The sequence below is a fragment of the Felis catus genome, chromosome A2, assembly GCF_018350175.1.
Source record: "Felis catus isolate Fca126 chromosome A2, F.catus_Fca126_mat1.0, whole genome shotgun sequence".
In the NCBI taxonomy this organism is placed as follows: domain Eukaryota; kingdom Metazoa; phylum Chordata; class Mammalia; order Carnivora; family Felidae; genus Felis; species Felis catus.
The window spans coordinates 30,839,294-30,865,138 of NC_058369.1; the positions used below are offsets into that span (position 1 = coordinate 30,839,294).

A 25,845-nucleotide genomic window follows, 5' to 3' on the forward strand; every position below is an offset into this window, starting at 1 on the left:
AACATGATTGTTCCACAAACTCTGAAGGAAAGAAGGTCTATTCCCCCAAATAAACTCTTTTTTAAATGTTTATTTATTTATTTTGAGAGAGTGCACTCAAGTGCACACATGAGTTGGGGCGGGGCAGAGAGAGAGAGAGAGAGAGAGAGAGAGAGAGAGAGAGAGAGTGTGTCCCAAGCAGGCTCCACACTGTCACTGGGGCTCAATCTCACAAACCATGAGTTTCATGACCTGAGCTGAAATTGAAAGTCGGACGCAACCAACTGAGCCACCCAGGTGCCCTGAAACTCTTGAAAGTCTGCAGCATCATTTGAACAACTGTACTGCCTTCCTACCAGGCTACTTTAAAATAATAATTTTGATGAATGAATTTTAGCCTCTCTGTTAAAAATCAGTCTAATGACTCATGGTGGTAGCATTCTATATATCATAACTTTTTAAATATGGAACTACAGGATTTTAAAAACCAATTTAGTGGGTGCAACCAATATTAAGAATATAGAAAAGAAAATATCAGAGTTTATGATATGTAGTCAGGGAAGCACCATTTTATCAAACTTTGTTTCAGTTATGTATTTTTAGCCACACATTCATTATTCAGTAAAAATTTATTGAGCCCCTGTTTTGTGCTAACCCAGGGCTCTACACCAGAGTCTTGCCCTTGTTCAAATTTTGGGCCAGGTACTCCTCTATTGTGTGTATGTCTAGCAAGGAGGAGATTGTCCTTTGCATTGTAGGATATGTAGAAGCAACCTAGGTGTTATGGGCTGAACTATGTCCCCCATATTTCATGATCACTCCTCTCCAGGCGAGTTTGGCCATGAGCTTCTAGGACTTCTCACCTGACTGGGCAGCTGGGTTGGTTAGTAGAACAAGAGAGAAGCAGAAGCTTCTGTTTCTTAAGAGTCCAGAACGTGACACAATGTATCCCATTGACAAGGTAGCCCTAAAGCTAAATTAAATAGGAGGGAACATCAGCTTCACACTTTGATGAGGAAAGTGTCAAAGAATTTGGGGGTCGTGTTTCAAAACTGCCACATCTTCAAACAACCACATGAGGTGTATTTTCTATTAATATGTCCTAATCTTACAGACAACTAAAACAAAGAGAGATTAAGTAATTTGCCCAAAGTCACATAGCTTTTACATGTTATCTTTTGGTCTTCAAAGACAAACCACAGCGATTCTGCTGTTCTGTCTCTACTTGCGAATAGCACATATAAAACTCCACATCCCTCAGGGGTGCCTTGGTGGCTCAGTCAGTTGAGCCTCCCACTCTGGATTTCGGCTCAGGTCATGATCTCACAGTTGGTGGGATCACACCCCACATCGAGCCCGTGTCAAGCCCCACACTGGGCTCTGCACTGACAGCACAGAGCCTGTTTGGGATTCTCTCTCTCCCTCTCTCTCTGCCCCTTCCCTCCTCATGCACAAGCACACACTGTCTCTTGTTCATAAATAAACTTAAAAACAAAAAAAACCACTCCACATCCTGCATAATTTAGAGCCTGGAATAGCTGATTGAGGGCAAAAGACACAGGGGTTCCATAAAATGAGAAAAATATGAATAGAGATTTTATCTGATGGTGGGCAGATTAAAAGGTGAAGGAACTCAGTAATCTGTGCAACAAATATGGAACGATTAGAAGATATGTGATCAACATGATGCTTGAATTTAAGCAAAATAATAATACATTAGAAAGTCTCTCCGGACTTGAGGTCTTTTTGAAAAAATTATTCCAGATAAAGTTGCACATGCCCATTAAGCATGCAGTGAATCTTTGAGCTTTTAAGAGGAAGTGCTCTAAGTAAAAAGTAATTTTATTAAAAGCCAAAACAACTCCTATCAGCACATAGCAGGAGTATGCGTATTTTTTTATTGTGTCTCAGAACTGAATGCTAAATAGAGTCTAGTATTTTTTGTAATGTAAATGTAAGTGGTACTTAGCCATTTAACACAAAACCCAGTTCTGCCCTGGAAGAAAAGCCCTTCCTCTCTAACAGAAAATATAGAAATATTTAAAATTCAGTGGAGGGCACATTACTGGCTTATTGACCAAACAGGTATCTTCCTCCAAGGAAGACACAGGAGCTATTCAAACTCATAGATATAATTCAAATGCATTCTTAAGTATACAGCGGCAGTTTGGTTTCCAATGACACTCTTCAACTGAAATTTGTGCTGTTTAAAACAAAACAAAATTTCCTTTCCTTTTTAATCTGAAGAATCGGCATAAGAACTATGATTATTTTCTAGCCAGTGATAAATACTTCTGTGTCCATGATATTCAGTATACCAGCAAGTAGAGAAGAGGACAAGGTATTTGATCACCGAACTTCTACATTCCACGTGGGCTGGGAACCTGCCTGATGCATTCACTCTTGTAACCCCACTCCCTAGTACATTTGTGTGGAGTAGACATTCAACAGACAGTTCCTGAATAAATGAGATGTTTCTTTTGCTCCAAGAAATAATATTTAGTCAGAGTGCATGTCCACTTAATGGCCTTAAATCAGATTTATCAATACTTAAAAATATATTTTACCTCACTTCCTTAATTGTTATGGAGCAGCAGGGACATTAGAGACAACTTCTCTTAAAATTTTTAAAAAATTATTTTATTTTATTTTGAGAAAGAGACCATACGCACACATGGGTGAGGGGCAGAGAAAGAGAGAGAGAAGGAGGCAGGAAGGGAGAGAGAGAGAGAGAGGGACAGAAAGAGACAGAGAGAGAGAGAAAGAGAGAGAGAGAGAATCTTACGCAGGCTCTAGGCTTGGCATGGAGCTGGACGCAAGGTTTGATCCCACGACCCTGGGATCATGACCTGAGCTAAAATTAAGAGTTGGACACTCAACCAACTGAGACACCCAGGTGCCCCTAAACTTTTCTTTTCTTTTCTCTTCTAGTCTTTCTTTCTTTCTTTTTTTTTTCTTTCTTTTTTTACTAATGAAGAAACTGAGTCTAGAAACATGGACTCTAGCATACCTGGCTAAAGTTCACAGATGCTGCAGAGACCCAAACCAGAGCTCCCCATCCAAGTGGACACAGACTTCGCCATACTCATTTTTTTTAACATTTATTCATTTTCTGAGAGACAGAGCATGAGCGGGAAAGGGGCAGAGAGAGGGAGACACAGAATCCGAAGCAGGCTCCAGGCTCTGAGCTGTCAGCACAGAGCCTGACGTGGGGCTTGAACTCATGAACTGTGAGATCATGACCTGAGCCGATGCCGGATGCTCAGTTGACTGAGCCACCCAGGCACCCCTTGCCATACTCATTATTAATGCAAAAGGAAACACATCTATATCTTACCGAGTCAGGTACATGCCCATGTTCCCCCAGGTGGGGCTTGGCCCAGACCAGAGTAGAATCTATTACATAAATGTGTCCAAGCATCTGTGGTTTCTTTTTCTTTTTCTTTCTTTTCTTTCTTTCTTTTTTTTTTTTAGCACTATTGCCCTGTTATTTTTTTCACTACCTTTATATCACCTATCCGACAACATTCAAATGCTGAAAACAACAGGTGCCTGTTGTGTTTATTAACACAGTGCCTAGTACGTGATAGGTGCTCAATAAATTGTTAGTAGGAGGAAATAAAAAAATAAAATTATGTTACAACATCCTCCTGAGTCTCACTTGTTCAATATATTGGTTAAATCTTTGCAGGTTTACTCAGGGCTGGCTTCTCCACTCAGGCCAGGGGCACAATGCCTAGGAAGCATGAAGAGGCTCATAAAAATGTTTCAGTATCCTTTAAAAATCAGAAGAAAAAATTTATATGATCCAGTCTGGATTATATTCATCTTTACGCCAATGCAGTTATAAAATACAAGTTTTAGTATGTTTTTGAAAAGAAAGAGCCAGGAAGGCAAGTCGCTTAGGGCCCACGAAAGTTATACTATGGCCCTGGGTTCTCCTGGGATGCTTTAAGAGCTGATGCATGAAACTACAGACCTGCACTGAGCTCACTGAAAACCTACAGACATGAACGTGGAGCTCAATGTGTGTACCCAGCAGTTGGAGAAAGTGTGCTGGTGTCTGGCTGCTTGCTGAGAAATATACTGGGTTAACTAATGGTAGAGATGTTAAAGTCAAAGATGGAAACTCTGGGTGAGCTGCTCTCTCAAAGTTTATTGGGGAAAAGGATTCACAAGTTTTTTTTCTGTGGACCACCCGTAAGCCACATGTAATGGATCAGTTACATGTACATTACATGTTACATTACATGTAATGGATCCTTTTAGCCTCCTGGGGCTGCCAGTTTCTTAAGAAGCTGCAAAGGGAATATGTTACCAGTGGAGGCAGGAGCACACACCTTAGGTCAATGACAGCCAGGTGAGTGGTCCCTGATAGTAGGGATTGGGAGTGTCCTTCTGAAAAAGAGAAAGTCTTCCAGGCTGAGAGGGAACGAAGCCAATTTACAACAGTCTCAGTCAACTAGGAGCCTTCCTACTCACTGACACTGACCCCTCTTCATTTCTGCCAGAAACCTGTTAGCAAGGGAGAGAGGAGGAGCAAGGAAAGAGCGAGGGAAGCAATCCACAGCATCCTCCGCCATGTTGGTTTGGGCTTAGGGAAAGATTTAACTTTTACTCAGTTTTGCTACTTTGATTATTAAATGAGACTGGAAATTACAAATTTCAGAATCAAGAAAATTGTAAATAACCTATAACTTTTTGTTGAGAGAGCAATTCAAAATCATGTCTGAGGTTTCTTTCAGGGGCCTGGGGCAATCATGGGAGACAAAAAAATAAGGCAATTTGTTCAGTATCATCCATTTCAGTGGAAATAATCCGAAACAGTCAATACCTCCACAAATGGTTTCACAAATTCAGATTTCCCATCACTTGAATGTTCATTATTTGACACTGTGGAATAATCAATCTTCATATAAATAAGCAAATAAAATGAGCATAGAATTTAATTCATGATTCTATATGCCAAGTCATAAGTGAGGGCTGAGAGCTCCCACAGAGCCTTCTGAAAGAGGAAGATACTGGTCAAGGACTACATGACATGCAGACAGCAAAAGGAGAGGACTGGGTGATATTAAGGAAATTTCCATTTCATGTTGCAGAGTACTGATCACATCAGTCAATCTATTCTGGATACATACAACACATGTGTTGGTGATCACTTCTGTTTATATACAAATATTTGTGGAAAATATGGAAAATTTAGAGAACTTAATATCAACCTGTTTTCATATGGGGGAGTTGAATAGAACTGTTGAGGATTCAAAGTAAATGTCCCAAATATGTTATTTTTTGAAGTTTCTTCACTGTGTCAACCTAGAAATTTCTTTTTTTTTTAAATGTTTTCACCATCTGCCACCATACAGTTATTACAATATTATTGACTATATTCCCTATGCTGTACTTTTCATTTTTGTGACTTATTTATTCTATAGCTGGCAGTCTGTACCTCTTAAGCCCCTTTACCTATTTTGCCCATCCCCTACCCCCACCCCTCTGACAACCACCAGTTTGTTCTCTGTATTTAAAAGTCTGGGTTTTTTAGTTTGCTAGATTTCTTTAGATTCCACATATAAATGAAATCATGTGGTATTTGTCTTTGTGTGACTTATTTCACTTAGCATATCAACCCTAGATATTTCTCTCAATTTCTATATAATTTTAATATACAACATATTTGTGAAGGTATTTTTCAAATAATTTTTTTTTATTTTTTTTATTTTTTTTTAAATTTTTTTTTTAATTTTTTTTTCAACGTTTTTATTTATTTTTGGGACAGAGAGAGACAGAGCATGAACGGGCGAGGGGCAGAGAGAGAGGGAGACACAGAATCGGAAGCAGGCTCCAGGCTCTGAGCCATCAGCCCAGAGCCTGACACGGGGTTTGAACTCACAGACCGCGAGATCGTGACCTGTCTGAAGTCGGACACTTAACCGACTGCGCCACCCAGGCGCCCCTCAAATAATTTTAATGATAATAAATGTAAAATGTAAAATGTAAAAAATGTAAATAAACCATTTACATATTTAAGTATCCCATTTATCTATTTCCCCAAATATAAGCATAAATTCCGTTTTCTTAATAATCTAGGATATGATTTGCTTATGTGTTGCAGACTATGAGTTTGGAGTTCTCTCTTGTCCAGCAAGAGAGCTGACGCAGAATTGAATATGAGAGAGGCTAATGTCCGGGAGGAGACAAGAACCCCAAACAGGGGTTTCATCTCCATATTCACTGAGCTCACAACATATTACCCACGTGGTGAATGTGAAGAAAACAAGATCTTACACATGTGAATGTGGAGAAAACAATCAGTAATCATTAACATGTGTGTGTGTGTGTGTGTGTGTGTGTGTGTGTGTGTGTGTGTGTAAGAAGCAAAGAGCCTGAGGGACATGTGGAGTTTGTGATCAAAGTACAATAGTATATTGGTGTCAGATGGGAAGTAATTTCCTGCAGGTGATATAACAAGTTACTCATGATCCCATTCTAACCCATTTGTGTAAGTAGAACCTCTTTCCCCATACCTAAAGAAATTAACTAATGATGAATTTGCTCACAAATGCTTGACCATGGAAAGGTGGGTGTGAGGTTTTGAGTTGAAATGAAAAGTCACACAACTGCTTTTAAGGTACAGAAGACTCATCTTAGAATTTATGTAACAGCCATTCCTGTCTGGTTCTTTCTTTTATTGTTACTTCCAGTGATTATTTCTCAGAAATAAAGAAATGTTAATGTATTTATTGATGGAAACACTGGCAGGAAAGTCTTTTGTAAGACTTTTTGCAAGACTTTTGAAGATCCTGTTCACCAAAAATACCTACCCGCGGCCCTTCGCGGAACTGATGTTTTAAGCCCATCCTATCTTTTCCAATAACATCCCATTCAAACCTAGTTTGTTGCATTCTACCTTTACGGGCCACCAAAGGGGTGCCAGACACCAGGCTTAGCAATGAATGGGCTACAAATATGATTGATCTATATTTCCTACCTTTAAGGAGACCATTTATTTATCCAATAAGCATTTTCTGTGAGCCTATGATGTGCCACATTTCCTGTCGAAGTTGGAGATACAGGAGGCAGCCAAGATTCTGCCATGTGGAGCTTACATAATATAGTGGGCAGGTAAACAGTGACAAGGTAAATTGGATCATAATTGTTATACAGAAGTAGAGGGTATTAAGATAGCACAGGACAAAGGCACCTAACTTAGTCTGGAATATTAGATAGGCTTCTTTGTTAACATCAGACATTACATTACAAGAAGTAGAATAAAACCAGAGAATTATAAGCTGAAAGAAACATTTTCAAAGTGAAAAGAGCACTGGGATAAGAGTGGCCAGTTCTGATTGGTTTATGACTGAAGGAAGTGGAAATCTAGGCTTCCCAGAATAGATGCCACTGGAACTGAGCAATGAGGGACATTTTATTAGGGTACAGTCTAAGGCAACCTAACAAACTCCAAAACATAGTGGCATGAACAAAGTACTACCTTGTAACAGATCAAAGATCAGATGATGCTATCATCCTCCAGATATGACCTTCATCCTTGACTCCAAGGTGGCCGCTACAGCTCTTGTCATCACATATGGATCCCACCTGGCCACAAGAAAAAAAGGACTTAGATTGGTATGTGGAGACAAGGAAAAAACCCTGTTAAAATTTAAAGTGAAAAAAGTAGGTTGTGTAATAATATACATGGTATTAACTCACTTTTATTAATGATAGCATATATGTGTCATTTGAAATAGATATAACATATACATTATATTTTTAAAATATATTCATATATATATGCATATACATATATTCACATATATACTTCTATATAGAAAATTGTATATTCCTGTAAGCAATGGAAGTAGGAGGTGGGAAAAAAAAAAATCTTACCTTAGGTAGTTCTAGATTATTTGAAGTTTTATGTGTACTACTTTTATAAATATGTGTAACATAAAGAGAAGAAAGGATATCAGAGTGTTAATGTGCTTATATTTTCTCTTCATAAGCTCTCATGAACACAAATGCACACAAAATATACATAAAACCAAAAAAACCCATTACCTTTAATTAATCTTCATATAGAAATAAAGCCATGCAGAGAGAATTACATTTCTCTTGCTTAATTTATAGATCATGCTAAGGAAAAAGTAATCCCATATTCATTTCACTACTCGAAGAGTTGTAGAAAATTGTGTTATTTGTTATTCTATCATTGAGTATGATGGGTCCCTGGCTAGTAAAATAAAAGCACTAAGTAATGATGGACTTTTTTTTTTTTTTAACTTCAGGATGTTAACCTATGGTTGCTAGATCTATCTTTTTTTTTTTTTTTAATTAAGACTATTTTCTCTTCAGGGAGGTTTTAGGTTACAGCAAAATTGCACAGAAGGGACAGAGATTTCCTATATACTCTCTACCCCAACACAAGCATAGCTTCCTTTATTATCATCTGCCACTACCTGAATGGTAGAATTTTTACAATTGATGACATTACACTGACACACTGTAATCACCCAAAGTCCACAGTTTACATTACACTCATCCTTGGCACTATATATAACATAGGTTTGGACAAATGTAAAGTGACATGTATCCATCACATGATATCAAACGGAGTATTTTCACTGCTTGAAAAACCCTCTCTGTGTCACTTATTCATCGCTTACTCCACCACAATCTCTGGCAAACAATGTCATTTTTACTGTCCCCATAGTTTTGCCTTTTCTGGTAGGTCATATAGCCAGAATCATATACTGTGCTGCCTTTTCCGATTGACTTCCAATGTTTAATAGGCATTTAAGTTTCCCCCATGCCTCTTCATGGCTTGATTAATTTTTTTAATCAAACATGCTCCTATCACCTCATTTGTACTTAACCTATAACACTAAGGTAAAATAAGGAATCCTTTAAAATAAAACCTTTAGAAATCTTGAAAATAAATGGGAAAAGTGCTCTCCTCAATGATAAATGACATTGCAAAAATTACTAGTAGCGAGATGAAAACTAGTAGGACATACGAGGATTGAGAGTGTGGAATACTTGGGAATAAACTTAAGCAGGTAAAAGACTTTTACATTGAAAATTACAAAACACTGAAAGAAGTTAAAGAAGACATAAATGAATGGAAAGAAATGTGTATTTGTGTACTGGAATATTTAGTAATGTTAACAATATCCGTAGTGCCCAAGGCAATCTCCAATCAATGCAATGCCTATCAAAATCTCAATGGCAGGGTGCCTGGGTGGCTCAGTAGCCTGACTCGTGGCTACAAGTGGTTTCAGCTCCAGGTCATTGATCTCACAGTTTGTGGGTTCAAGCCCTGCGTTGGGCTCCATGCTGACAGTGCAGAGCCTGCTTCGGATTCTCTCTCTCTCTCCCCCTCTCTCTGACCCTTCCCCACTCATGTTCTCTCTCTCTCTCTCTCTCTCAAAACAATAAACTTTAAAAAATCCCAATAGAATTTTTCACAGAAATAGTAAAAACAATCCTAAAATTCATATGGAACCATAGAGACCTTGAAGAGCCAAAATAATCTTGAGAAAGCACAAAGCTGAAGGCATCACACCTCCTGATTTCAAAATATAAAGTTACAATAATCAAAATAGTTTGCACTGACATATAGACAGATGTAGATCAATGGAACATAGTAGAGAGCTCAGAAATAAACCCAAGCATGTATGTTTAACTGATCTTTGACAAGATTATCAAGAATACCCAATGGGGATAGGACAGTTTCTTCAGCAAATGATGTTGTGAAACCTGGATATCCACACGTGTTCTTTCCACAATTAAAAAAAAAGAAGAGAATGTGGATAATTGATGTATATTTTATATTTTAGATAATTAGAAGGTATAAAATTAGTTCAAGCTCTCAAGAGTTATTGGGTTCAGGGCCACCTGAGTGGCTCAGTAGGTTGAGCATCCGACTTCGGCTTAAGTCATGATCTTGCAGTTCACGGGTTCAAGTCCCGCATCAGGATCTCTGCTGCCAGTGCAGAGCCTGCTTCAGATTTCCTGTCTCCCTCTCTCTCTGCACCTCCCCTGCTCATGTGCACATGCTCTCTCTCTCTCTAAAATAAACATTAAAAAAAAAAAGAATTATTGGCTTCACTTCCATTTAGCTGTATGAACTTGGGCAAGTCTTCAACTTATCCATGACTCAGTTCCATTATTTGCAAACTCTGGATAATACTAACTAATTTGTAGTGGTATAAGAAGCTTATCACAGTGACTGGCACATAGTACATCCTCATTAGAAGTCACTTCTAAGAAAGCTGTCGATATCTGCTGACCATGATTTGGGGGAAGGATTCTTTCATTTTCTGTCTTCTTTCTCTCCCTTCCCACTCTGTTTCTCGTGTTTCCTTCCTTCCTTCTCTTTTAGTGACTTTTTGGGTTTTAACCTGTCTTCTATTTCTGCCAAAGAACCTATGTAATTATACCTTTCTTCTGGGTATTATCTGCCAAGCAGGTGTAAAAGTGCAGTGCAGTGTAATTTAGTAAAGATCTAATTTTAGGTATTGGATTTGTGTTTGTCTGTGTGAGTGGTCCAGCAGTGCCCTCACACACACTTGTCAAGCTGTGTGAAAGGACCTTGGCCAGCAGAGAATACAACCATGAAGTGACAAAAGGGTCAATTTTCCAATGTCTTGTGTTTGAATTAATCTGAGTTTGTTTTCGACTTAAAGGTTCATATTGGTAAGGAATAAGTAAATGTGTTATAATTGTTGAATAGGATGGGGTTTTCTTTGGACTCATTTAGAGTAGATACAAAAGCCATTTTGTCATACTGAGGCATGAGGTCTATAGACCATCTGGAGAATTTACTAAAATGACAAGCATGTAGTGTCTAATTTGGATTACAGACTTTTATTAAAGATAGGAAAGAATTCATCTGATCTTTCCTATCTTTATCATCTGTAAGGGTTTTATAAGTATATGTATGTAACTGTTCCCTAAAACAAGGATAAAATTATTGGAGATTGCAAATATTCCCAAGTAAAACTATTTTTAAGAACATCCTAACAATCCCTGTCAAAGCTCTACTTGTAAACATCAAAGAAATAAAAAAACACTTTCACATTGAATTGTATGTTCTTGGAAAGTGTATGTATATTGGGAAGCCTCCCAAAAAGAATGTTACCAATGTTCTTATCAACCCCCGAAGAAAATTCCCAAGATTAAATGACAAGCTTGGAGTTTAAGGAGAAAGGAAAAGACAAGAAACAGTTGAAGGAAAAAGAAATGAGAATTTTGAAAAGAAAAAAAGGAGATAGAAGAAAATAAGTGATTTTTAAGTGTTTATAAGTCGTGGTGTATGACAGTCACTTGGGATGCCAATGTCATAGGCTGTCTCCCTACCATTGTGGTAGGTCTTATGTCTTGGCTTTTTAGCAGCTTTCTGTACTAGATTCTCTAATGCCAGGTATTATTCTGGGTCCTTTACTTGTGAAAACTCACATATCCCTCCTTACAAAGCAATTGGATGTCCAGTTAATCTCCATTTTGCTATAAGGAAGCTAAATGAAAAGAGTTTAAGAGTCTTGCTCAAGGTCACATAACAAGGGAGTGGTAGAGCCAGGATATGAGGAGCACAGTCAATCTGTTTCCAGAATTTGAGTAATCCTCTCTTATGCTAGACCCTTTTTTCAGGCAGTAACACTTTAGACAAGATGCATCCATTCTTTGGGCTTTATTTATGTCATTCAAAACTTGCAGTGGGTGACATGAGATTAACGCAAAGCGGGTGTGATCTATGAGTCTGTGAAAACATGGGAGTGATCCAAGAAGAATGGCAAGAAGGATGAGCATTTTGGAAAATGCAGTTAATGATGAAAGATAAAAATAATTAGAATGATTGAGCCTTTGAGAAGGGGAGGAGTTTCTTCTAATTAGGTTCATGGAAAAACAGTGGTAGAAGTTGTACATGGAGTCAACAATGGTACCCATCTTTATTTCTTCAGAGACATTTCGTTTATGTTTCAGCAAGAAAAATATTTTTGCCTAAAGCTTGTGACATTTTCAAATTTGCAATGGAAACTGCATAGTATCTTTTTTCTTAGAAAGTTACAAGGGTAGGAGAAAAATCATGACTCTGCTGTTTACTGTCTATAAAAGCTTAGCTGAGATTTTTCATTTCTCTGAGCCTGTATTTTCTTGTCTACACAAGGCAAGAAAGTGATAAAGACTTATGAGGTTGATGAGGATACTGAGTTATGCCAATAGGGGCACTTAGCATTCTATCCAACATCTACTTAATACTGAGAGTCATTATTATGATTACTGTTACAATTCGTATTCCCTGAGGTCAATGGTGAATCTTTGGACATGCATTTTGGTCTTCTAAATTTGCATGTGTTCAAGCCAGGCCATATTTACACAGACATCTTTTGTTTAAAACAAAGAGGCAGGGGCGCCTGGGTGGCTCAGTCGGTTGAGCGTCTGACTTCAGCTCAGGTCACGATCTCGCGGTTCGTGAGTTCGGGCCCTGCGTCGGGCTCTGGGCTGATGGCTCAGAGCCTGGAGCCTGCTTCCGATTCTGTGTCTCGCTCTCTCTCTGCCCCTGCCCTGTTCATGCTCTGTCTCTCTCTGTCTCAAAAATAAATAAAACGTTAAAAAAAAATTAAAAAAAAAAAAACAAAGATGCAAATAGAAATAGTGAAAGCATTTTGTGATGTGAGTCCACATCGGTCTTGACATTTGAATTTTTGCATCAGTTATGATTATTTTTTTAATGTTTATTTATTTTTGAGAGAGAGAGAGAGAGAGAGAGAGAGAGCATGCACAAGCAGGGGAAGGGCAGAGAGAGAAGGAGACAATCCCAAGCAGGCTCCATAACATCAGCACAGTGCCTGACGCGGGGCTCGAACCCACGAACCGGGAGATCATGACCTGAAGTGAAACCAAGAGTTGGATGCTTAACCAACTGAGCCACCCAGGTGCCCCTGTCAGTTATGATTATTAATTAAGAATGATCCTGGGGCACCTGGGTGGCTGTCACTTAAGCATCTGACTCTTGATTTCAACTCAGGTCATGGTATCATGATCCTGACATGGAGTCTGATGGGACTCTATGCTAAGCATGGAGCCTGCTTGGGATTCTCTTTCTTTCTTTCTCTCTCTCTCTCTCTCTCTCTCTCTCTCTCTCTCTCTCTCTGTTCCTACCCCAATGAGTGTGTGCACATGCACACGCGTTCTCTGTCAAAATAAATAAGTAAACATTTCATAAAAAAAGAATGATCTTATTTGAATGCTAGTAATTCCATAGACGCCTATGAAATCTTATTTTGTGATGAAGTTTCAAGCCAAGTAAACATGCACACATCCTTGTATATTGTATTTCAGCCAGTTTTTTCAAAGTAGGCTTCAAGCCCAGCACAAAGCCCAAAGCAGGGTTTGAACTCACAACCCTTCGATCAAAATCTGAGCCAAGATCACGAGTCAGACACTTAGCTGACTGAGCCACCCAAATGCCCCTATACTGCAGCCATGTAAGACTGAAACATAAAGATGGCTTTACTTGATCTGTGTGGTGACAGATATTGCTGCCACTTATTGTAAAATTCGAATTCTTGAAAATATTTCCACACCAACTCCTCGACTGTGTACCAGCCCCATGCAAGCCAAATTTATAAGCAAATAATTACAGAGACATGCTATTGGGCTTTGCTTTTGTACTCACTAGTCAAGGAAAGATTTGGAAAGTTTAGGTTAGCAGCATAAGCAGAGAGTTCAATATATGACATTTGACTTCCACTCATTACTTACTTCCGGTATTTTAAAGGTCATAACATATGGATAGTATTTCCTCCTGTATTAAGGTGCTATGGATAAAATTTTAAATTACTTTTTCCTCTTTGCCAGAAGAGATATAGGAAGATGAAACCCAAGCATGTTATTTATTCCCTGTTATTGAGAGCAAGATTTAATTGCGTGAATAATTCAAGTTCATCTACTGCAATTTGGTACTTCAGTTTTTGCAATGTTGATCCCCTGTGAGAGTCAAAATGGTCGTTTTTATAACTTAAATTTTGTTTATTTGCTTGTTTTACCACATGTTGACCTGGAACATATTGGATTTGTAATATATCCCACTACCCACAGAGTGTAAACTCTGTGAAGGCAGGGATTTTGTCAAGCTCTTTATAGTACCGAGAACAGTACTAGCACATAATAAGCATGCAGTCCTTACTTGTTGAATTACTTGTTGAAGTCCTAACTTGTTAAGTCAAGGTTTCTCAACGGAGGCACTATTGACAGGTTTTGAAAAAAATCTTTGTTGTGCGCAGCTTTCTTTTGTATTGTAGGAGGTTGAGCAGTATCCTTGGCCGCGACACTTTGGATGCCAGCAGGTGCCAATAGCATCTTTCTACCCCCCCTTCCCCCACCCAGTTGTGACAACTTAAAGTGTCTCCAAACAATGCCAAATGTCTCCGTGGGGAGGGAAGGACCCAAACCTCCCTCTTTTGAGAACCACGGCAGTAAATGAATGAATTGCCTTGGCACATCAAAGGAAGTCTTCATCAACCTAAGTCCCTGGTCGAAAATAAAAGAAGAATTTGGAAACTGATTTACATAACCAATACAGGCCACTAAAATGGATTGCTTATGCCTCACCCTACTTAACATGATTGTTGAGCCAATGCAATAATCTGTTATAGTAAGAAAGAAGTTATCTTTTGCCTTCTTGTGGCAGAAGAGAAGGTGTCACCCTCAGCCACTGAGAATGATATTGTGGCAGTGTTTATTCCATCCCTCCTACTTCTCCTAGCCTACCTCTTTAGGGAACCCACTGTTATCTCTGAGTCTGAAGACAGAGGTTCTAACCCCAAAGTCTAGGAAACATTTAACATTGCAAATGTGATACGGAACTCTGGGTTATTTTGGTGATACAGCTGTCGGAAGCTCATACATTTCCGGAACGTGAAAAGCATCCTGTGACAATGTGTAATTGTTGTCTAAGCTATGACACATTTGCCATTTGCCACAATTCTGGCTTCCTTCACATGGTGTTTGGAGGACTGGAAAAATCTGCCACCATATTAGCGAGGAGAGATGTTGGGTGTGAAGAAAGACCTAGGGGGACAGGCTCAATAATCACACTTCAGCTGTGCCCACTCCCCAGCTCAAATGAAATGCTAGTGGGCAACAGCGTAAATGAATCACTCTCTCTATCGAAAGAGCCACGTTTAGATGTTTATGTTTAGATGACCCTGGGCAAGGTAGCTAGCCTTTCTAAGCCTCGATGCACTATCCATAAAAGAGGGGATTGAGGTGAGGTTTAAATGATGTATTTAAAACACTCAGCACAATGTCTGGCATGCACTGAGAACTGAATTAATATAAGCTATTATAATTATCATCATTAAGCAGGAGATGTTATAGCCATAAGCTAGTTGACTGTGATGGAAAGAGCAAGGATGCAAGGACAATGAGGTCATACAGATTCAGGCAGAATCATGGTTCAGTTACTTCCTAGCTGTGTGAATCCTCGTATGAATCACCCCAGGTTGTATTGCGTTGCAGTCACAAAAGACTTAAAAGTCTCAGGTACTTGCAACCCCAAAAGCATTTCTTGCTCGGTTCCATGTTCATAAAGTCCAGCTGCTGCTCTGCTCTTCATCAATATGTTTTTTTTTTAAGTTTATTTACTTATTTTTAAGAGAGAGACAGTGAGCACAGGCACGGGAGGGGCAGAGAAGAGAGGAAGAAAAAACATAAGCAGGATCTGTGCTGTCAGCGCAGAGCCCCGTGCAGGGCTCGCTCCCACAAACCGTGAGATCATGACCTAGAGCTGAAATCAAGAGTCGGATGCTTTCATAGACCGAGCCACCCAGGTGCCCCTGGTCTTCATCAGTCTTATGCCAGGACTCAGGCTGTCAGAGTAGCCTCTGTGTAATAAACTGTATTCGTGGTGGTATAAGGAAACAAACAAGATGGCAAATCTCTAACGGTTCTGAAAACTCCTGCCCAGAATGCACACATCACCTCTGCCCATATTTCAGTGGCCAAAGCAAATAAAATGGCAGCTCCTGAGTTCAAAAAGGCAGGGCTATGTAGAGGAGGGGTGCTGCGGAGAGTGGCAAGACTGTGCTACAGCTGACCACAGCTCCGCGGAGAACCTCTGAACTTTCACCTTTGCTTTTTGTTTTTGTTAATTAGTGTGGGCACTGAGAAATATAACTAATACATGTGGAGAGATTATGATGTGCCAGACTGCCTTAGATACATTATCTACGAAGTCTCACTGAGTCCTGGTAACAAAAAGCCGAGGTAGATATTGTTGGCTCCATTTTACAGATTAAAACAAGTGAGGTCTTGAAGAGGCTAAGCAACCTCACACACAAGATTATATACATAAATGTCAGGTCACATACTAAGTACTTGATAACTGCCTTCTCTCCCCCTCCCCTTGTTAAGTTGCATAATGGCTTATTTTTGAAACAACTGTTTCCAATTGTTTTAGACTGTGTATGTAGGAAGAGCAGTAGGAACAAAACTGGCTGACTGCAGATGGTGCAACTGGCCCTTTGGAGTTCTTACGAAATTTCTAGTCTTCTCAAACAAAATCCATGGGGGGGGGGGCATCTACTCTGGATGTGCTCTTTCTTACCCATATTTGGCCTGCGGGCTCCCCTTAGCAGACTCCTAACTACTCATTTCCATTTTCATCCCCCACTCTGAACTATTAGTCACTCCCTCCCGCCCCCCAACACACACAAACTCCAAACCTTTTTGGCAAATCTTCGTAGTAAACAGATGGGGTATCTGTGTTGCCCGGAGACCACTTCATATGTGGAATCCAGTCCAAAGCGAGTGAGAAGGAAGGGGCATATCAGCAACATGACTGAGTGGTTAAGCCCTCTCCTCCTCCTTTTTTCTTCCTCCCCTCTACCCCTTAGCCCACTTCTCTTTTACTGCCCTTTTGAATTCAGCTCTGGCTTCGTCAACTATTAACTGTTTAAACTACAGCAGACCACGTCCCTTCCATGGCCCTCAATTTCCTCACCTCTAAAATGAGAATAGTGTAGTAACCCATGGGGGTTTTGTGACTATGTGAAATGCTGTTTATAAAGCCTTTTGCGCAATTTCTGACTCACAGAAGGAACTCGTTTGGTTGTTGTTAGCTATTATTTCGGGCAAGGTTAGCAGCCCATGGGAGGGAAAAGGTAGGAGTTTGGGAGGCAAGGACTCAGCAACTACAGGATGAATTCGGAGGAGCTTCACTGGGGGTTATTTGTTCGCCAAAGGGTCTCGGTGGAAGAGCATGAGCTGAGAGAAACTTGAATTTCCATCCCTGTTTGGCCCCTCACGAGCTGTGTTACCTTGGCTGATTCGGCCTCTGTAAGCCTATTTTCTACCTTTAACGTGGGCATGACCTCACACAGTGGCCTCGAGAATTAGCCCGCTGGCGCACAGTCCCCTATTCAAGCTGACTTTGACCCCCCCCCCCCCTTCCAGCCGCGTGCGTCGGTCCCGACCCTCTCCTGGTGCTGGGGGCAGGGGCCGCGTTGCCCAGTTCTCGGTTGCACCCCGGCACCCGGGCTGCCTGGCCGCGCCGACGGCGCCCCCGGAAGGCGTGTGCGGACCAACGAGTCAACAGGCTCTCTTCGGCGTTCAGAAGTCACCGGACCTCACACACCTCCCCAGGTAAGGGGTGGGTGCCCTTCTCTCACCTGGAGCCCCCGTCCTCAGTCTGGGAACCGTGCTGCCGACGGAGCCAGCCGGCTCTCCCCGCGCCCCGGCCGCGAAGTTTCCCGGGCGCCCGAGGGCAGCGGGCGCGCGCGGCGAACGCACGGCGGAGCGGGGCGCTCGGCCTCGCCCGCCCCCCGCCCTCCCCTCCCGGCGGCAGCTGGCCAATGGCGGCCCTCCCCGGGCGCTCCCCCTCCCGCCGCCTCTCCCCCTCCCCGCGCCCTCCCCGCCGCCCGGCTGCCTCCGCTCGCAGCCGGGGCTCGCAGGCTTGGCGGAGCGCACGGCCGGCCGAGCGTCAGCCAGCCCGCGCCGGCCCCGCTCTCCCCGGCCCCCGCCGGCGCCTGCACGCCCCGGGCCTCGCCCCTCCGGTGCTTCCCGACGCGGGGCTCCTGGCCCCGAGGACCGCGCTGCGGCGGCCCCCGAACTTCATCTGAAAGGAAGGAGACGATGGACCCCGTGAGTCAGGTAGGGCGGACCTGGGTTGCGGGGGGGGGGGGGGCGCCCCGCGGTCCGGAGAGGCGCCCCAGCCTTCCTCACGCTCTCTCTTTCTCTCTCTCGTCTGGCCCGTCCAAAGCTGGCCTCCGCGGGCACGTTCCGGGCGCTGAAGGAGCCCCTCGCCTTCCTGCGAGCGCTGGAGCTGGTGAGTGCGGGCTGTGTGCGCGGAGGGGGGCCGGGCGGCGAGCCGTCAGGTGAGGCGAGGTCCGCAGGGGCGCCCTCCGCTGGCTTCCGCTGCGAGCCCGGGGTTCGGCCCCCGCTCCAAAGACCTCCCCACTCCGCAGGTGCCGTTCCGGGCTGGCGGGGACCGGCTGGAGGGACCCGGCTTGGCCGCGGGAATGTGGACGGGCTTTTGCAGGCGCCCCGAGGTGTCCTCTCGCCTCCCGCTCGCACGCGCGCAGGGGCTGCTGTCGGGAGCCCCCGGGAGATGGAGAGGTGGGAAGGGGAGCCGGTGGAGGTGAGGCTCCGGGCCTCACCTGCACTTCTGCGCGGGGTCGGGGGGGGGGGCGGTGAAGGCTGGAGAGGAGGGACTCTCTGAAGGCTGGGCCTCCACTTGGCGGAGCTCGAAAGTTGTTCAGCACTGAGGCAGCTCTGCGCCCGGACTGGGATGCTGGAAGCCTGTGGTCAGCCGCCCTGCGGGAGCTCCAGCGAGGCGCTTCCAGGCTGTGAATGCTGTAGGTGGAGACAGCAGGAGTTCTTCCTTCCACGTTATAATTTCTCTACCCCGGCCACTCCTCGAGGGCTCTAATGATTTTTCTCAGGACAACCTACCCCCCCCCCCCCCATGCCTCCAGCCTTCTTGGTATAGCTTTCTTCAGCCACTGGGCTCTCCGAAGTTTTGTTACTCTTTGGCTTTGTACCCCTATTAAAAAAACATGTTGCCAGTCCTCTGGCAACCTGTCTGTTGACAAGCAGGGAGGCACAGAAACAGCTACTCACGGGGCCACAGAGCAGTGTTGGTGTTGTTGGCTGGGATGATGGTTATTCAGAGTGAAATCTGCAGGTCGCACATTCTCTCTTGCTAGGAGCTCTGAGAGGCAAGCGGACCTATCTGGGCAGAAAGTTCAAAGCCCGTCATGTAGCATTAATCACAGGCCCTACCACTGACTAGCTGGGAAATTATGTAAGAGCGAGCCCCGTCCTCCCTGATCTTAGCTCCAAGGGCTAGCGTGTGGCTTTGGCTACACAACTGTGGTGCGTTTACACGGATGATCTACAGGGTAATCACGTTTGCCTTGTTTGTGAACCTGCATTAAAATGCAGGAATGTATCAGTTTGACATACATCAAGACAGCATTTGGAAAGCTTGAACTAGCGGTTCTGGATGGCCATTAGAAAACAGTGGCCCTTACAGCCAGGTTAAACAAAGCCAACGGGGCTCATGGTCTGGGAGGCTTCCAGTCGCTTTCTCAGAATTCTGCCCTCATTCATTCATTCAGACATTCAATAAAAATTCCCTGTGGAAAAGCAGGGGTTTTTGATCAAAATCCGAACTCCATTGCCAAGCCATTGTGTCTCAAAACAGGATTCAAAGAGTTGACATCAAATTTCTGGTATCTCTGATTGTCTCACATTGTCATTTACCTGACACATTAATCTGTATTCTTTTCAGTCCTGTGACAGCATCATTCCATGTCACTACTCACCACACAGCCTCTACCAGTATGTTTCCAAGTACAGTAAACCTGGATGAATTTGTTTAAAATGCAGATTTCTGGACATCAGTTCACAATATTGGGAAGATGGGTGCCCGGGAATCTGTATTTTAAACAAACTCCCTAGATAATTCCTATGCACTTTTAAGCTGGAGGACCACTACCCTAAGCTATCCAGGTTTCTTCCAAAACTCAAAAGCACTTTAAGTTTCCCTTCGTCCTCACACCCCAAGCCTGGAAAAAAATGTGTGTCTTTTAACCTCAGCTTAAATATTACCTTCACGAAGTTGTCTTATATTGCCTCCTTTTCCTTTCCTCTACCCCAAACAGAATGATTCAACCCATTCTTTGGGCTTCTATTACATTTTATTCATGAGAATTTATCACACTGCATTATAGTTGTTTTTTTTCTTGATGTGCATGGTGAGAGAGAGAGAGGGAGGGAGGGAGGGAGAAGGAAAGAGAAAGGGAGAGGGAAAGTATTAGTAGAACATTTATTACACCTAAAATATTTATAGTCTTTCCTCTCTTTTAGGCCTCTAAGGCTATAAGGTGGAATAGCTTATGCTTGCAGATCAGTTACTACATTCTCTTTGTGGAAGAGAGCCTAAATAAGGGACAAAAACAAACAAAAAAGAAACAAGGGGACAAACCAAAACAAAGCTTAAAAAGTCAGAGAAGTGGGGCGCCTGGGTGGTGCAGTCGGTTAAGCGTCCGACTTCAGCCAGGTCACGATCTCGCGGTCCGTGGGTTCGAGCCCCGCGTCAGGCTCTGGGCTGGTGGCTCAGAGCCTGGAGCCTGTTTCCGATTCTGTGTCTCCCTCTCTCTCTGCCCCTCCCCCGTTCATGCTCTGTCTCTCTCTGTCCCAAAAATAAATAAACGTTGAAAAAAAAAATTACAAAAAAAAAAAAGTTAGTTGATCTACCTTTTTGAAAATCTTTTTTAACGTTTATTTATTATTGAGAGACAGAAAGAACAGAGCATGAGCATGGGAGGGGCAGAGAGAGGAGGAGACACAGAATCTGATGGAGGCTCCAGGCTCTGAGCTGTTAGCACAGAGCCCGATGCGGGGCTCGAACTCACAAACCCAGCGAGATCATGACCTGAGCCGAAATCAGATGCTTAACCAACTGAGCCACCCAGGTGCCCCTTGATCTACCTTTTATAAGTGCTCAGGTGAAGAGGTGAAAGCAGAGAAATAGAAGAAGGTTAGTTACTGAGCAAGTTTAACAAAGTGGGGAGAGAGAAGGAATATCTATGTTACCGTATGCATTAGTAGGAGGAGCCTCTCTGAGCCATCTTTTTCTGTAGGAGATAGTGACAATGAGAGAGCGTGTGATCTCTTAGCAGGAAACTTGTTCTGTTTGTCTCTGTGTTCCCCCCTAGTGCCTTTCAGAGTTCTTGGTAAACAGTTAAGTGATGAGCTAAAGGTGAAAATTGATGATGACAGAGCACTAATAATACCCCAGTTTCTCCTTTTCTATGGAAAGCAGCTTTAAAGTTGGTGCTCCTTAAAATTTTTGAACTATAATCCTTTTGTTTTTCAGTATTTATAAATAAAAGTGTATATAAAGATATATGTTCAAGGATATTGACTGCAACATCATTTGTAGAGGAAAGAGCTGGAAACAGTAAGTCCATTCATAGGAAAATCATTAGTGTGTGATTCATATATGTTATGAAATATTATACTGCCATTAAAAAGAATGAGTTAAATTAATATACATTGACCTTAAGGTCAGTATATGTAATTGTCTTTGATAAAATTATCAAGTGCAAGAAAAAAGGGTTTCATTCTTTTTTTTTTTTTTTTAATGTTTATTTTTTTTGAGAGAGACAGAGACAGAATGCGAATGGGTTAGGGGCAGAGAGAGAGGGAGACACAGAATCCGAAGCAGGCTTCAGGCTCCGAGCCATCAGCACAGAGCCCGACGTGGGGCTCGAACCCACGAGCTGTGAGATCATGACCTGAGCCGAAGTCGGATGCTCAACCGACTGAGCCACCCAGGCACCCCCAAAAAGGGTTTCATTCTTAATATTTGACAAAATTAAATTAAACAAGTTTAATTAAGTTCCATTAAATGGAAACAAGTGGCTTTCATTTTTTTAGTCAACAATTTATTCAATCAGATTTCAAAGTAATGCGCAGAGTATAATACTATTTTTGTAAAAAAATAGAAAAGGGGACATATAGTTGTGTGTGAGAGAGAAAGAGAAACAGATTTGTCTGAGCATAGAGAAAAGCATAGATGTGTAGCACGGAACCATTAAAACTGCTTTTTTTCCAAAGGGTGTAATTTGAGGTGCAATGGGAAGAGGAGGGGGCAAAAGAAAGCTGTGTTTTGCAGGAAGAACCACAGGCATGTTACTTGTCTGCAGTTGTGCACAACTGTAATTTTTTAAAATAACTTATATTATGAATGATTTCCTATGGCTTGGCCATATGAAGTTGTGTTACTTCTAAAGACATCCACTGATTTTGGATTTATAGCCTTAGGGTGAAACATGCACTTTATGTGCTCTTTGCTTAGGAAAGGCTCATGGATATAGTAGATTTAAAGTTTAAATAATGTATAAAAGCTAAGCCTTCAGGGGAAAGCTTTAGCCAATTTCAAAGACTGTGAAGCAAAACTTGCAATTCTTAATCTCTACTTAAATGAGGTCAAGGACTTCTCACTATCTTTTGAGTCAAACTCAAAATTCAGGACATAACACTGATCCCAGTGGTCTGTTTCATCTATTCCATGATGATAGAATAGATCCAGCAAATCTCTTAAACTTTGATTTGGAAATGGTAAAAAAAAAAAAAAAATTACATTTACCCCATTTCTCAGTCTTACTCTGAAAACTAATAGAATCCTGCCTTCCACTGATCACTCTTACTTTGCTACTTCAGTTCTTTGCTAGTTGGACTTTGGTCTTTTTTTTTTTTTTAAAGTATCATCAGCACATTCTTTCTTCCCTGTACTATTTACAAAGCTCTGAATATACACCTGTGGATTTATGTGTACTAGAATGTGGCAGACCCCAACACATCTCCATCACCCAGGACCAGAATTAGTGTAGATGTAAGGGCATCAAAAGGACTTCAGCTCCACAAATGATATTCAGCACAGTCTTCCAGCATCATGATGCTGCAAGTCCGGATTCTGTCCCTATAGAAATTCCTGCTAGGTCAAATTGCCTGATTCCTCTAATCCTTAATCTTTGACATCCATCTCAAACTGTGCTATACCATTTCTGCAACAACCCTGAACTTCACGTTTCCATTCTGCTTTTCCTTTCTGCCTTTCCAAAGGAAGCCAGCCAATCCAGAGATGCAGTGTGTCTGACAGATGAGCCATAGGGGCTACTACTTCATGTAAATAGAGGCACCTGCTTTGCATAAACTTCATCCCTGAATCTAAGTCCTCAAATATGTTTTCCAAACAAACAGAAGACATTCTGTTTACTTGATACTAATAGCATTTATAATCATGATTAGTAGTAACAAAATAAAGCAATAATATAGTTAGTAAGATATATATAATTAACATAATGTATCAGCATTTTGAACACTTAATGAGAAAAGGAACGAGAGCTACCTTTCTCATGCAGGCTTCATGTGAGGCGCTATATTTTAGTGCTTTCAATACCTCAGCACATTAAAATCTATATGACTAACATTTCCATCTCACCATGAAGTGCAGGGACTTAACTAACTGATCAAGAACAAAATTGTGGGAAGTGGCAAAGCCAAGATTTGAGCACTCTCACTCCCAAATGTATTCTCTTAAATGCTGCACTTTTCTGCCTTGTTCAGTGTGGCAGGCACCTGCTGTATCTTATCTCTAATCCTCAAAGAAATGTTAAAAGGCAGATACTATCCTATTTGCAGTGTTTATCTCACCCACTAAGATATATTTTTGAAAGCTTTTCTGAAAATGCCAAGGAGGGTTTGCATTTAGAGACGAATATAACAGACATCAGTTGTCTTTTATATTGTTTTATTTTTTATGTTGGTTATTAATTAACCAAGGTCGAATAGGTTCTAATTAAAAATTAGTATCTCTTCATTTAAAATACATAGAAAAAGACTATGATTATAAAGCCAATAACTTAATCTCATTTTGTGGTCCTTTTTTTTTTTTTTTTCTATTTTCTTAAAAAAATCTGTGTGCATGAGTCAGACAAGTCTTCCTTTTTTTCCTAAGTATAAACACGACAGGGAATTCTAACATGCGAGATATTTAAATTATGAGCAGCAATCTGTCATTGAGGGCCTGATGTAATTTCAAAGCTACATTAATGTGGATTTAATTATAACTTTCTAGCCTCTCAATTAGTGACAAAAATCATGTGTGATTGGAATATGAATCAATAAATACACTTTTCATAAAAGAGCAACTCCCCAGTATGCTAATGGATTCATCACTTAATGCATTTCCAAGTTTATTAAGACCGTTGGTGTTTGGCCCCATAAGTACAGAAAAAAAGAGAAAAATGTTACTTATGGATTTGAATCCTGATTTTATTTTCCACTAACATGGTGACCTGGGACAATTTATTTAATTTCACTAGACTTTATTTTTCTCATCTCTAAATTGGATTGATAATGGCTCCTACTTCAAAGGGCTGCCATAATGATTAAATGACTTAATGAAAGTAAACCACCTTGCACGGTGCCTGGGCTATAAAAAGCGCTCAACAAATTATGAAGGTGGTGATGATGATGATAATGATGATAATGATTTGGGTGATTCTGGGGATGATGAAAAAGGAGAAAGTAGAAATCCATTGGAAGGTAATTTAGAACATTATGGAAACCTCTTGCGAGTTAGAATCTTGGCAAAATTCAGAAGTAGAAAATTTGCATGTACCTCTTTAAGCCCCTCTCTCTGTATACCATGCTGTCATGGTTGGGGGTTCTTGTTGCGTTTTCTTTATTTGTTTTTATCATTGCATAAATGATTCTTCAGGAACTTGCCCTTGGACTATCTGCATTTCAAAGAACATTGCAGAGAGGTCAGTGTGGAACCTCCAGAAAAAGGTCTCCTGAAAGAATTGCAGGCAGTTGGTTATCCAGAGTTTTTTGTTGAGGTGCAGGGAGAGAATCTTCCTCATTTTTCTTAAATCATAATCCATAGACATTGCTTATGTTTGGAAGAGTTACATGTATCCAACTGAATTCTCCAGGTTGTAGATGAAGGCATTCCAGGATCAACCTCAGGCAGTTATTAACCATACCCTAATACCCAGCTACACCTGGCACTTGGGAGTCTCCCAGGGTAGGGATCCTGCCTTCATGCTCAAGTACAGACATTGTTCTTAGTTCTCTGTTCCCCAGAGGATTTACATCTCTTCCTGACCCAGGTAAGGGGGAAACAAACAAACAAAAAAGTCTGGTCCCCTGGGTGGCTCAGTTGGTTAGGTGTTCAATTCTCAATTTTGGCTCAGATCATGATTTCACGGTTTGTAAGATCAAGTCGCGATTCGGCCTCTGGGCTGACAGTGTGGAGCCTACCTGGGATTCTCTCTCTCTCTCACTTTCTCTCTCTCTCTCCTTCCCTCTCTCTCCCTCTCCCCACTCTCAAAGTAAATAAACTTCAAAAAGAAAAGAAAAGGTCATGTGTTAATAGAAAAAAAATAGTCCCTAAGGAATATGTGTAGAAATACATGACTTTTCTTTGAGTCTTCATCTTCTTCAGGCATGTGTTTGACTTTGGCTAAATTTGTAATTATTCTTGTTCATTCTATTATCGTATCCTTTCTTTGAGAACCTCAGTTTCCTCACCTGAATACTGGGGCAATACCCTTTGCTTCTCACAGTGTTGTAAATTTTAAGTGAGATCAGGCATGTAAAATACTTTGTAAACTATTAAATGTCCTCTAAAAGTAAAGATAATTGTAATCATCATGATGGTAATGATAAAGAAATACTTTTTTCCAGTCTAAATGACTGGGCAGCGCCTGGGTGGCTCAGTCCTTACGACTTCAGCTCAGGTCATAATCTCGTGGTTCGTGAGTTCGAGTTCCGCATTGGGTC

At 41.6% G+C, this 25,845-nt stretch overlaps 1 protein-coding gene and 1 long non-coding RNA gene across 4 annotated transcripts in view; one reads left to right on the plus strand and one right to left on the minus strand.

Annotated features, from left to right (window-relative positions):
• LOC111559431 overlaps positions 1-17,805 on the minus strand; it is an 81,803-nt gene extending 63,998 nt beyond the window's left edge. For 2 of the 3 annotated variants that reach the window (XR_006593833.1, XR_006593832.1), the window contains exons 1-2: positions 17,655-17,805; positions 7,472-7,578 (exon numbers count right to left, since the gene is read on the minus strand). This is a non-coding gene — a long non-coding RNA (uncharacterized LOC111559431). The remainder of the gene's footprint in view (positions 1-7,471; positions 7,579-17,654) is intronic. The other variant, XR_006593834.1, reaches the window with a different exon arrangement.
• Positions 17,806-17,975: 170 nt separating this feature from the next.
• SYNPR (synaptoporin) overlaps positions 17,976-25,845 on the plus strand; it is a 311,626-nt gene continuing 303,756 nt past the window's right edge. The window contains exons 1-2 of the mRNA XM_023249907.2: positions 17,976-18,135; positions 18,245-18,310. Of these exons, the coding sequence (XP_023105675.1) occupies positions 18,118-18,135; positions 18,245-18,310 (84 nt within the window). The 5' untranslated portion in view covers positions 17,976-18,117. The remainder of the gene's footprint in view (positions 18,136-18,244; positions 18,311-25,845) is intronic.